Source organism: Phodopus roborovskii, unplaced genomic scaffold (genome assembly GCF_943737965.1).
Source record: "Phodopus roborovskii unplaced genomic scaffold, PHOROB, whole genome shotgun sequence".
Taxonomy (NCBI): domain Eukaryota; kingdom Metazoa; phylum Chordata; class Mammalia; order Rodentia; family Cricetidae; genus Phodopus; species Phodopus roborovskii.
Window position 1 is genome coordinate 1,705,507 of NW_026126511.1, and position 13,289 is coordinate 1,718,795.

The window sequence follows — 13,289 nt, forward strand, 5'->3', positions numbered from 1 at the left end:
GCCCACAATTGTACATATTTATAGTTAAGAAACATTCTTTATAAATATTGTTTCCTCTGTAGCAAGTTAATACCATAATTTAATTACAAATGGATAAATATGGCAACGGATATTTACAGAAGGGTGTTATTACGGAAAAAGCTAAGGGCACAACGATTACTCCCGCCCCACCCCCCCAGTCTTTCATACAACAACTAACAAATCGGAACTCGCAAAAAGCACTGAAACATCACATGTAAACCCAGCTAACAGAAAAATACATTCACAAGCGTTGGTGGTGGTGGTGATGTGTGCTATGAGTTGGTATGTTCAAGAAACAGAAGGGACACTTTGGCACGGCTCATTATTTTTTTTTTCCAGTCTATAGTTGCATGAAGTTTACAATCAAGTTGCCTCATTAAAAGGAACACAATATTTAATACCACAATACAAAATAAACCATTTTTTCCCACATTACTTAATAAAGAAACCGGGTAAACTAAAAGGAAAGAAGAAAAGCCCATCACTTGGGGAAGGGGATGGGAGAAAGGCAGGAAGGAACGCAATCCGGAGTTTACATATGGACAAACTTCTATCCACCAATAAGCCATTAAAATCACCGTGGAAAAGGAAGGAATCCGCTATGGCTATGTACAGTTTGGGAGAGTGGACTGGCGCGGGGGGGGGGGGGTTGCTAGGAAGTTTGGCTCTATATTTTTGGAGTTTATTTTCTTAAAATTTTTATTTTATGTTTTTAGCTTCAGAGACACAGAGAGATTTTGCTTTTCATGCCTAGATTGTTTTTCATTTAAAAAAAAAAACAAACTTTTAAAAATCCTTCTGCTGGTAAAATCTTTTTCATCACCATAAAAATCAGATTCATGATTTTAACAACACGATCCTAGAGTGCCCTCGGTGGGTTTTGGGAGGGCTGTGGTGGAGGAGACAACACGGAATGGGAGAAAGGCCTGGCCCCTCACACGTACCATTCATTGAAGTTGGAAGAGAGGCCGCTGTGGCCTCCGGCTGTCCCGCTGCCCCCTCCAGAGCTGCCGCCTCCCCCGCCGCCCGCCCCGCCGCCCCCGCCGCTGCCTGTGGCGGAGCCGCCTCCGGAGCCGCTGCTGCCAGAGCCAGCGCCTCGGTGCACGGCGGACACCGCGGCTGCCGCCGCCGCCGCTGCAGCCGCCGCCGCCGCCGCTGCCGGAGACAGGTTGGAGCTGCTTTGCGGCTCTGCGCTGGGGGACACCAACCCTGGGGGCGTGGACGACTCGTAGCCAGAGCTGGCAGCCGGGGAGGACTCGGAGCCCTGAGGGGAGGACTCATGGACCTGCAAGACAAAAGCCGGGAGCGGGGACCAGAGGGGACTGGGTGTGAGTGCAGCTGCTGTGAGGCCGGGTCCCCGAGCCGGGAGCATCCCAGGAGTGGTCCCTCGGCCCCTGGGGACCCTCCCAGGCCTGCCGGGAGCTGGCGCTCGAGGTCGGCCTAGCCCTCCCGGCTACCGCGGTGATACCTTCATGTGCTTCCGCAAGGAGCTCGGGTGCGTGTAGGACTTGTCGCACATCTTGCAGAGATAGGGCTTATCTGAGGTGTGGACATGCATGTGCTTCTTTCTGTCGCTGCTGTTGGCGAAGCGCCGGTCACAGCCCTCGAACTCACACTGGAAAGGTTTCTCCCCTGTGGACAGCAAACAGGGTGCTTGCTTACCGATACCCAGGACCCCAAAGTCCTCACCGAGTTTGCCAGGGTAGAGAGTAACGGGCAGCGGGGCGAGTCTCTGAAACAGGTCGGATTCCCTTGCGAAGAACCAGCTAAACAGATCCCATCATTTTCGTAATTTACTTCCCTTCACAAATTTCCAACTAATTTCGGGGCGCTCCTGGCCCTGTTCGCCTTTCCACGGAGCTTTTTGGAACCCCCAACCTCCTAACAAGTTGGTCTAGCCACCGAGAAGCTGTTATTTTGACAAAATATTTGGGGCATTATCAAAATCACACAGGCGGCTGGGCTGCTGTCGCTTTCTCTTTGGGGCCAGTAGGCAATCACATTTGGAGATGCTGTGAGTTGTTTGGAGAATGGGCTATGCAGAGATTGAGCCAGTATTTTTCATCCAAAAAAAAATTCTGCAAATCGAGTTAACTATAATCCTAATATAAACGCTTTTTTTTTTTAAATGGGGAGAGGAGGTTAAACATTAGTGATGAGGTAGCCTTTTAATGATTATAGCTCTCAGCACAAGTTGAGAAGTTGGAGGTTGGAGTCAGGAAAGGAAAAACCTTTCAAAATCTCCATGTTTAATTTTCTGGCGGTTCCTGCACCCTGTTGACAGGATCCCAAATGCTTGGAGTCATTTAGAGGTGTGAGAACTCAAACGTCGTTCCACTTGGAAAGGGGACCAGTTAACGTTAAATTCCATTAGCACCTAAACTGTTTTTTAAAGACAACCGCTCAGACACAGGGCATTTCATGCAAATAAATTTCTCAAATTTTAAACCTTGTTAAAAGCTGTCTCGCACCTCGACTCCCTCCCTTCCCAAAAGAGAACAATAGGCCGCTGGCTCATCCCCACTTTGGAGTAAATATTGACGAGGGAAGTTGCTAAAACATTTGGCTTTCTTTTTAGGAAATTGTCTTTTGCGATTTTGGCTGAGACCGGGTCCTAGATGAATAATCTATGAGGCGAGAGGCGCGTTCTTTTGCGCCTCTCTTTCTCTCGCGATCGCCCTGCGGGGCGGTACTGCCTGGGGCTCTTGCCGGCCGGGTGAGGGTCGAAGTTGGGAATCCACAAACCCTCCGGTGCCCATTAGAGAAGAATTTCACAGACCGCTGACAAACCACCGTCAGTCCCCTGCGACCCACTCCGAGTTGGGCTTTAAAAACACTTTTTAAATGAGAACCGCTTTACAGCTTCGGCTCACACCAGATTCATTTAATGGGAAACAGTCCCGAGAAGGGCGTTTGGACCCTGGGTAAAAGAAATGAGAAAGCACACAAGCCTCTGAAAAACAGAGGATCTATCTACTCGGGGCGGAAAAGCTCATCCAGACAAGCTGGCAAAACCCTTGCTAGGCTTGCTTCCCTGACTAGTTACAGCAACACTGTTCTATTATTTGTGCGCTGTTTATAATGGAAATTATTCACCATGATAATGGGGTGGGGGAGAGAAGGTCGCTTCACTCCCAGCATATATTTGGTACTTCACTGACGATTAAAAGTTCAATTTCCGCACGTGGAAAAATCCCAGCCTAATAATACTCTACTGTCCTCCAACAAAAACAAGCCGCTGGCTGTCCTGCACTCTCCCAAGTCTCTGGCTGGTGGTTAGCCCCCAACGCGCGAGAACACAACACACCACACACACACACGCACACGCTCGGCCTGAGTTTTCTTTTTAAGGTGCCTCTTCCCACTCCAGACCCACGATTACCTGTGTGGGTTCTTTTGTGGATCTTGAGGTTCTCGGAGCGCGCGAAGACCTTGCCGCAGCCCGGAAAAGGACAGGGAAAGGGTTTCTCTCCGGTGTGCACACGGATGTGGTTGACCAGTTTGTATTTGGCCTTGAAGGGCTTGCCCTCGCGTGGACATTCCTCCCAGAAGCAGACGTGGTTGCTCTGCTCTGGGCCGCCGACGTGCTCCACGGAGACGTGGGTCACCAGCTCGTGCATGGTGCTGAAAGTTTTGTTGCAGCTTTTCTTGGGGTTGCTTAGCTGCTCGGGGTCAATCCACTTGCAGATGAGCTCCTGCTTGATGCACTGCTGTCGCATGTAGCGGAAAAAGGCACCAGGGTGGTGGTGATGGTGGTGGTGGTGGGCTGCGGCCGCTGCCATGTTCATCCCCATGTTCATATTCATCGGGCCGTACTGGTTGTGAAGCTGAGCCGCCGAATAGGGGTCGGTCCGCGGGCTGGCCACTTGGCGGTACTGCTCCGAGCGTCCGAAAACTTCTCCCGGCAGCCCCAGGCGCATTTGCCCGTTGAGCACGTTCTGAGAGCCGTGCGGCCCGTGCTGCTCCGGGAGGCCCGGGAAGAGGAGGTGGCCCTGCGCGTCCGAGTGCGCGTGGTGCAGGCCGCCCGCGCCCGGTCCAAAGAGCCCATGCTGGCCGCCTCCCGGCGCCGAGTCCCCGAAGCCGCGGCTGCGGAACAGGAAGTCCCGGGTGGAATTAAAGGGAGGGCCGGAGTAGGAGCCAACGTGCGCGGCGTGGGGCCCTAGTGCCGCGGCAGCAGCGGCAGCCGCAGCCGAGCCCGGGTAAGCACCCGGTCCTTGCGACGTGAACGCCGAACTCTGACCAGGAGACAGTTCGTGCGCCCCGGGGTTGAGCTTGAAGGCGCCCATGTGCGCTGCGGCCGAGTCCACGAAGCCGTTCTGAGCCGCCGCCAGGCTCAGCTCCCGGTCCTGCATCTCGGCGGCCGCAGCCGCTGCAGCCGCTGCCGAATGATGGTGGTGGCGCGCGAAGCTGCCCACCCCGATGGCCGGGAACTGCGGCCCCGCGTCTAGAAGCATGGCCAGCGCGCCCGGCCGACCTGTCGGCCCGGGTGAGCCCCGCCGCCTCGGTTCCCTCTCCCGATCGGCAAGGCGAACGCCCGGCTCCGTGAGCCGGCGCTGGAAACACTGGCTACTGCAGCCTTGGGAGGCGCGCTGCTAGCCCGCCGCCGCCGCCGCCTGGATCTGCCTCGGGCCGCCGGGCGCCGAGCGAAGGCGCGGAGAGGAAGAGGAGGCGGCGGCGGAGGAGGCGCGGGAGGAGGAGGTGGAGGAGGAGAAGAGTCCAAAGCCAGGAGGAGAACCAAAGTGTATTAAAGGAGCTGCGGCGGGGGCGGGCGGGCAGGGCAGGGGAGGGCGGGCGGGAGGAGGGAGCGGAGGGAGGTGTGGGGAGCGGAGGAGAGGGGGGCCGCCGGAGGGCGAGCGCTGCGCCGCGGCCCCCACCCCTGCGCGCCCCCGCGCGCGCACGCACGCACTCACTCGCTGGCTGCTTTTCACTGCTGGCGGACCGGGAGCCTAGCTGCGATCAGCGGCGTCCGCCGAATGAAGTCACCACAGCCGTGGGGCCACGGTGCCCTGGGGCAGCGGCTGTGCGCCGGCAGGCAGGCAGCGAGAGGGCTGCGGCGATCCGCCAGCCCCAGAGCTTAGCGCACCCGCGGCTCCACCTGATCTCGGCGGGGGCGCTGGGCAGCCGGAGGAGGAGGCCGAGCGCCCAGTCTGCGGCGCTCTCGGGTGGCCGCTCCCTCCCCTGAGGCCTTGCTCGCGCCGCCCAGCGCTCTGCGGGTATTGTTCGGCTCCGAGGCTGCGGGGTTTAGCCCTCCTGGTCCTCCGAGCTTGGCATTGGCGGCGCCAGAGTAGTAAACTTGCAGCGGCCACGAATTCCCCCAGATGAAGGAAACGGGCGCGTCGCTCCCTCTTTCTTTAAGTTGGGCCGGAGGAGGAGGCGGGGGAAGAGCAGGGGAGGGGGACTGTGGGAGGGGAGAAGGCGAGTAGGGGGAGGGGAGCAGGGTGAGGCTGGCTGAAAAACAATAACAACAATAAAAAAGTGATCTCTGGTTCTCCTTCTTCCAGCCGATCCGCCCAGGGCGCTAGTCCGGTACCTAGAGCTCGCACCAACAAGGACAGAGGGTTGTCCTCGGCACGAGCAAATGCCAGGAGGCCAACGCGAGTTCCTTCCTCGCGGCTGCGGTGGACAGCGTTCGCCACCGCCTCTGTTTATTTCGGTGGGCGCTGAGACCGCAGAAGCAGCCTTTTATTTTATTTATTTATTTATTTTTTTGTTCCCTCCCTTTCCTCTCCCCTCCCCCGCGTACCCTAGTCACCCGCCCGGGTATTCCTCTCTCCAGATCCAGGCCGGGCCTCCTGGTCACACCGCCCCTTTAACGGCGGCTCCCGCCCATACCGCCCTCCTGGAACGGCTATTGGCCACGGTGGCCTCGTCAATCCTGCGCCCCCGCCCTGCTCCCAGCCCTCCCCACTTTCCCCGCGCCTGGCTGGGTCTGTGCAGCCGCAGCAGTGACCGAACGCACCCTCGGACTGGGCCTAGTAGGCAGCCGAGCTTCGTCCGTGCGTATGGCACGGTGGCTCCCGGTCCCAGCCAGCTAATACAGGAGCCCAGCTGCTAGCGTAATGGGGTCCCAGGCCTAATGATGGTGTAACCTTCCACCGGATTCTAGCCTGGAGTGGGGTTGCACTCTGCACCCGCAAACTTTATCCGAGGCCACCAACTCCCCGGGGATCACATCCACCCCCCTAACTACACAGAAATACCCAGGAACCCTGGCCCAAAATACCCTTGGCTACAGAGGCGTGACTAACAACCAAGTCACCAAGCCGGGATCCCTGGAGGAGCGAGGAGACTTTTAGGGACACGGACAGGGTCAGGCCTCTTGCCCCATCGGCAAACTACATTCCCCGTCCCGTCCTTTCCTTGATCAATTTGCTTTGAGGCGTTGAAACGCGAGTGAAGGACGGTGGACACAGATAAAGTGAGCCTCACCCCACCTTTCAACTCCCTGAACACTCACCTAAACATCACTCCTACACTCGGCAGCGGTCCTATCTCCCCTTGGGCATACTTAGCTCCCCCAACCCCCAACCGCGACTCTCGCTTTCAACTCAGATTACAGAAGTGAACCCTAGGCTTCAGCCCCCTGAGAGGCAGGGGTAGGGGGTTGTTTGGAAGTCGTTTAAAGACAGTGTCACCCTCAGGGTGGATGCCCACTGACCCGGTGCACGGCCACCTTGAGCTAGAAGTGGGATGCCCAGAACCAAGCAAGATTTAGGCCTTAATTTGACTGTTGATATGTCAGGTCCAGGGCCTCGGAAAAAAATAAACTGTGGGACTTAAACCTTCTTTACAGTGTCACTCATTCTTTGGTGTGTAACACACCGCAAAGCTTCACGCAAGCGCCATCTTCGACCCCAGGCTGGCTGGCTGATCATTAAAGGACATCGAACAGCCCCTCAGATCGAGCTCAAGTGGTAACCGGAGAGGGAATCCTGGGCCCAGAGTCTGGGGAAGTGTAAGGACAGCCTGTGGCCAAAGTCTTTCTTCGCCTTTGGCAGGCCTGAGGACTGCTTTTATTTGTAAATCTCTGGGAACTGAGATAATATTCGGGCAAGAGAAATTTCACACTGAAATGAAATCACCAAAAACGCCGGAAGAATACTCTTACCCAGGAGTGTTGCAACGCATTGGGATCTCCTGCCTGCTCAAGCAGATTCTCATACCTTAAGGGGGTCTGGCTCGACTGCTGGAGCTGGCCGCAGCCCCTTCCATAAAGACTCCCTTCGCTCCCTCTGGGTTCCCGCTTCCCTGCCGAGGGGGAGGGGAAGGACGACCAGAAGAAGGTATCTTGTCTGAACCCTTGAGCGTTCCTGGAAGCTGGAGGGGGAAGTAGTTGTCTTTCCACACATTCCCACCACCACCAGCTCTTCACTCAAAGTGCAGATGCCAAACTGGCCTGCCAGACTGCAGGGGGCGGGGGAGGAGGGTGGTCAGGAAAGGGGAAGAGAGACGACGTCTAAGCAGAAAGGATTCAATCCATTTATTTAAAAATGGTTCAGCCTTTCACGTTTCCTTACCTTATTTATCAGTGTATCTGAAAAGTGCATATAACGGTTTGCTCAAAAAAAAAAAAAAAAACCTGCCAATTTTTTTCTTTTCTTTTTTTTTTTAACCAAGGTTGGCCGTGAGAATAACAGCCTTACTTATCCAAAGGCATTTCCTTCTTTCAAGCCCCCCTCAGCTGCAGGTTCCCCTCCTCTCCCACTTTCTCACCGCTCCCCACTCTTCCCTCCCTCTCCTTTTTTGACCTATTCTCTCCTTTCGCTTTGATTTCTCCTTTGCTGCGCCCGCGTTTCAGGATGGCGCGGCTGGGCGCTTGCTCGCGCCGGATTCCAGGGCCGAGCCGTAGGGCAGACGCCTTAATTCCCGCCGGAGAGCTCGCGGGCTGGGCCCTCCTGGCCATTCTTTCCCAGCTCCAGGCCTCCTTTCACGGCAGGAAACAGAGGAGCTGAGCCAAGTTCAAAGTCACGTCTCCATTCCCTCTCAGAAGTGTTTTATTTCTCTGCAAACCGAAAAAAAAAAAAAAAAACCTTTTCCTCCTTGGCTTTTTTTTTTTTTTTTGAAGGAAGGGAAGAGTGAGAAGGAAAGAAGAACAAGGGTGTGTGTGTGAGTGTGTGTGTGTGTGAGTGTGTGAGTGAGAGTGTGTGTGTGAGTGTGTGTGTGTGACTGTGTGAGTGTGTGTGTGACTGTGTGTGTGTGACTGTGTGAGTGTGTGTGTGACTGTGTGTGTGAGTGTGTGCGTGTGCGAGTGAGTGTGAGTGACTGTGTGAGTGACTGTGTGAGTGAGTGTGTGAGTGTGAGTGAGTGTGAGTGAGTGTGCGAGTGAGTGTGAGTGAGTGTGTGAGTGTGTGAGAGTGCTTGTGTGAGTGAGTGTGTGTATGTGCTGCGCACGTGTGCAAAGGCTTTCTGGATTGTTGCTTCAGAAGTAAAGGGTGTTCCTTAGAGGGAGGGAGAAGAGGAAAGGGGAGGAGGTAGGGAGGGGGGTTAAGGAGGGAAGGAAGGAAGGAAAGAAGGAAGAAAGGAAAAGGAAGATACCAGGAGTGAATTCATTTTTTTTCAACAGGTTTTTAGAAGGGCTGGTCTACCGTGATGTCCAGCTCCCCAAGCCGGTAGCAAGCATGTTCTTTCTTTGTAAGTTCCTCCAAACTGTCTAAACAGGGCAAAACCTGAGCTTGTGGTTACAGAGGATATCTACCCCTGGTCTCCGAGCAAGGATGCGTTTTTTGCTTCCCCCTCCCCCCCCCAGCAAGTGGACAGAATCGAGGCTTGATCAAAACTTTGTGGTGTGCTTACAAAAATAAAAATAGGACATGGGGGAAGCAAATTCCATAAGCATCCCAGCGTCGAGCAACTGCTTTTGGTCTGCGGGCCTCTGTAACATGATGTGCACACAGAAGAGTAAACACATTGTGTTTCCACCCACTGTCTTGTAAGTATGCATTCGTGTGACGGGAGAGGCCAAGCACAAACTCTTGGCCCCAGTAACATACAGTTTTGACTTTTTTTTTTTTCCTTAAAGAAAAGAATAAAAGTGGGGGAGAGGAGTTGTGAGGGAAAATGTGGAATACATTGTCTTTACATCTTAGACCAAAAATAACAACACAATAATAATAGATAACAATAATTTCCTTTTTTTTTTTTTAGAGTTATAGTACCACCATCATCTATACCACTCAGTTAAAATTCAATAAGATCATCAACAGGGTATTAAGTTGAAGGTCATTTTTGATTCTGCTTTCTCAGCTACTCCTGAGTTGGGTGACCCCTGACCCATGAAAGGCCACATGCATGCTCTAGGAAGCCCCTCTTTAAAAAATGCACCTAGAACAAAAGTCTTTTGTCAGAACTTTAGGAAGGTGTGGGAAGTTGTGAAAATGCTAGCCAAAGCTGTAACTTAGAGTTAAGTAAGTTAAGACAAAGCTTTAACATAGATCCACTTTTGTTTTTTAATGGTTAAACTTTGTGGTTGAGATCATTTTAAAAATCTCAATATAAAATATATGCCCACCAGTAGTTTAGGGACAAGAGTGTAAATACTTTTGTACTTCTCAGAATGGGGGTGAAAAGGCCATCAGCCACCCAGGCACCCCAACTGGGCAACAGTAATTGTGGTTTTGGAATTAGAAGAGAACAAATGGTCCTTGCCTCATCTCCTCTTTTTTCATAGGAGTGTTTTTTTTTAAAAAAATGTGCAAAAACAAACAGATCAAAAAACAAAAATTAATAATAATAAAAAACCTGGGAGACTATAACTTTCAGAAGCATATTTAATTATATCAAAGTTTGTTATCCTTGGGGCTCCCAGGCAAACCCTGAGGTTGAATACCAACAAGCCAGCAGCTTTCCAGTAAAGTGCAGTATTATTGCAGTAGACTTTGTAATACAATTTATGCTGTCATTCATAAATAACAATGCCATATGTCAACCATATTGCTTACACAAGTAAAACCATCAATGTGTCACTATTTGATTTATCTCAACAGCTTCTTCAAATATTGAAGCATAGACACCAAAGAGGGTGTTTACTGGGGGGACACCCAATTCTGGAATAAATACATTGAAGTTTCTGCTTGCTTCTTTATCTGACTTCGAAGATAGTCAAGGGTGAGAGACCCTGAAAAGTCCACTTCAGGCCTAGAAAAGTAGGCTTTGGTGTAAACCTTGGCCATGTTAAAAAAAAAAAAAAAAAAAAAAATTTTGTGGTTCTTACTGAGACCTGCTGAACATTTTTTTTTTTAACACAACATTGGGTTTTTCAAGAAATCACCAATCCTAGTGGTCAAATATAAGTCAAAGGCCTTCCTCAGACAACCTCTGTCTCTGACTGTAAAAATAATTTTGAAGCAATTGGGAATGTTTGACTACAGGCAGATTTCACACAACTTATCTTTAGAACTGTACAAGTAGCCTTTTTTTTTTTTTTTCCCAACAGCTTGTCAATGCAAAGGTCAAGTGAATGCAGGATGGGACCAGTTCTTCACTCCCCATCCAAACGATTGGGACAAGACATATCCTCACCCCCCACCCAATCCAGGGTCTTAGTCTCAGGAACACAGTCTTCCCATTTCCACCGTGCCCTCGAATGTGTGACAGGGCTCATAAACCTTAGAAAAAAGTACGTGTTTTGGCTGACCCTGCACCACACGTGTCCGTGGAGCATGAAGATTGTGAATGAGTTCAGGAGGCGGCGAGAGAGACAATCCTTAAAGAGATGCTCGCTGCGAATGGCCATCGGACAATTTTGAGCACCAAGATGTCTGAGACCAGTAGCAGCCCTCATGCCAAACTAATCTCGATCTTGAGGACGCGAGGGTGGAGAATCTGGTCCCTGTAGAGAGAAGACGGAGCGGGCGTGGCCAGGAAAGTCGCCCTGTAGACCTTGCTGCCTAGGAAGCCTAGTGTACCTGATTTGGAAAAAGCCCTTCAACCAACAGTCGCCATCTCTCCCTGTCCTCATAGAGTTCCGCTAAAATGAAGATCTACTGGCTCGCTTGCCTTTCAGGCTCCGGTTTGCAGAAAACTCTGGGTGAAGTACCACCACCATCCTCAGCCTGCTAACAGTTCCCACCCTGCATGGGTTAAGCACCCCATTGGCATTCCCGCCCAGGGTCAATCTTCCTTCTGCAGGAGTTCCGTGGGCCCGTTCGCCCTTGAACCCGCCTCTGGCTCGATCCAAAAGGCCCGAGACTGCAAAACCCGCTCTGCACCCAGCCCTTCCGCGAGGAGGCCGCCTCTCAGAAACCACGCGGGACTGGCGAGTCGTAAAGCAATTGCAGGGGCAATAAAAAGGCATCCCGGTGGGTCTCCCCGGTTCCTTTCTTGTCCACCCCACTGCCCCCCCCCAAGTGCCCCCCTCCGCCCGCCCGCCTGGAGAAACAATCAAACAATGGCTCAAAAGCCAGGAAATGTCCAATTCACTTCCCCTAGAGTTTATTAATTGCCCACACCCATCGTAGGAAACTTGACTGACTGTTATGTGAGGCACGGAAGGCACCTGGAGTTGGGAGATGCAGCCCTCCCTCCCTACAGCGGGAAAGCCTGCCGCAACATCCCCAGGCGCCAAGTTCTGTGGCCTTTAGGCTGCTAAGCTGCAGCGTGGACGTCGGGTTCCGGCCAGCTGGTAGTTGGCTGTGCCTTCCACCTCCCCGAGTCTTTGTTTGGGGAGGGGGGGAGCTGGGAAAGAGGTTGGGGTTACTAGAGCAGACGTGGTGAGCTCTGTAAATTTACGGCCACCAAAGCCCCGGTTGCCTCTAGCACCGGCGTTTTTAAGGCTCTCAGTATCGCTGCCTTCATGCAAGGACCTGTGCATCCGCAAGTGCAGATAAGGACGTGTGTGTTGGGGAATTGGCCCTGAAGACTCCATCTTCAGAACAGGATAACCGTCCACAGAAAAGAAAGGAATTAGCATGAGTGCATCTATTACTCCCTGCTTTGGAGACCAGTACATTATTCTCTTCAATACTCTGAAAATTGTTTACTTAGGAAGTGTGACAGTTATTGAGCCCTTAGAAAGTCGGGATTTAAGGGGTTTTGGGGTTGGCTCCCAAACAGCTTGAAAAAGAAACAGCGCACCTGGGGTCAGGCAGGTCATCACAATAACAAAAAGCGCGTCTACAAAATAAAAAGGCCCTTTATAAAGCAAGGCAATCCCGGAAATCCACAGCGAGCCTTCCTGAGGACCGAGTAGCTAGGCCTATCCTCAGGTTTAATTGGCAGGAGGTTTATTGGCGCCTTATTGGTGTTGATTGAAATTTTGCTCCCCCCCAGCCCTTTCTTTCAAGAATTAGCATCTCAAATCGATTTACCTGAGTCAATTATCTTTTTAGGGTCTGGGTTTTGTCATAAATTTGAATATTCATTAAGCTCACTTTGTAAATATTCCCTTTCCAGTCACCAACCAAATTTCTGTTATTTCCAAAGAAAGTGTTTTCTACTTCCTTCCTTCCTTCCTTTCTTTTTTCCTAGGCCTCCCATAAAAAGAAATTGATCAGGGAGCTATATTTGAATTAAGACATATTAAATCGATGACAGATACATATCATGCTGTGTTTAACAAGAGTTGTACAAGGAGGCGGGTTCCAGATTCCACACGGGTCTGCTGTAGCATTATGCACATTTTTACAGCCTTTCCTTCATGCCTCCATCCATTAAACCATTAAATTTCAGCAATTCAATAAAACAAAGCAGTTATAATTTTGACGAAAAGCCATTTTGAAGGGGGTGGAGGTACCCATTTTATTGCACAATAAAATTGCTCAAAGGTCTTTATTATAAACTAGGTTGTACTTATTTCCTTTATTCACTTTTTTGGGATTAGTTTGCTTTTGCTGATAACCTGCAAGAGTGCACTCAGAGCTGTCATTACTGCCAGTATGGACGTTTATTGCCAAGAGGTTAAAATAAAGGAAAATCATTTGAAATGTCCTTCAAAGAAATGGAGACAGTGGTAATAATTACCAATGTGACACTTCCTTTATACATCTATACAGATACCACAGTTCTCCACCAACCTTTCCATGGTTGGCTCAAGATATTTAAGTCTCTGAAACAAGTCACCAAAGAATTCCCCTCACCAAATACAGATGTGGATTTGATTACTGTGACTGTGTGGGTGCTCAGGCCCTTTGCATGTTCCCTAGATTTAAACTTCATTTAAGCTAAAAGAAGAAGGCATTTAGAACGTGATAGCATGGTTGTCTTTGTTTGGTTGTCAACTTTGTAAGAGAAATGACATTCCCAAGGTTCATAGGCAGGCTCCTCCAGCACAG

The 13,289-nt window shown here is 51.3% G+C and overlaps 1 protein-coding gene across 1 annotated transcript; it reads right to left on the reverse strand.

The window, feature by feature from the left end:
* Window positions 1–663: 663 nt before the first annotated feature.
* Window positions 664–4,544, reverse strand: Zic2 (Zic family member 2). Its single transcript, XM_051195195.1, has 3 exons — window positions 3,404–4,544; window positions 1,490–1,653; window positions 664–1,306 (listed from the first exon to the last, which is right to left on the reverse strand). Exons 1-3 carry the CDS (start codon window positions 4,473–4,475, stop codon window positions 956–958), a joined length of 1,587 nt encoding a protein of 528 aa, XP_051051152.1. The 5' UTR covers window positions 4,476–4,544; the 3' UTR covers window positions 664–955.
* Between the last annotated feature and the right edge of the window lie 8,745 nt (window positions 4,545–13,289).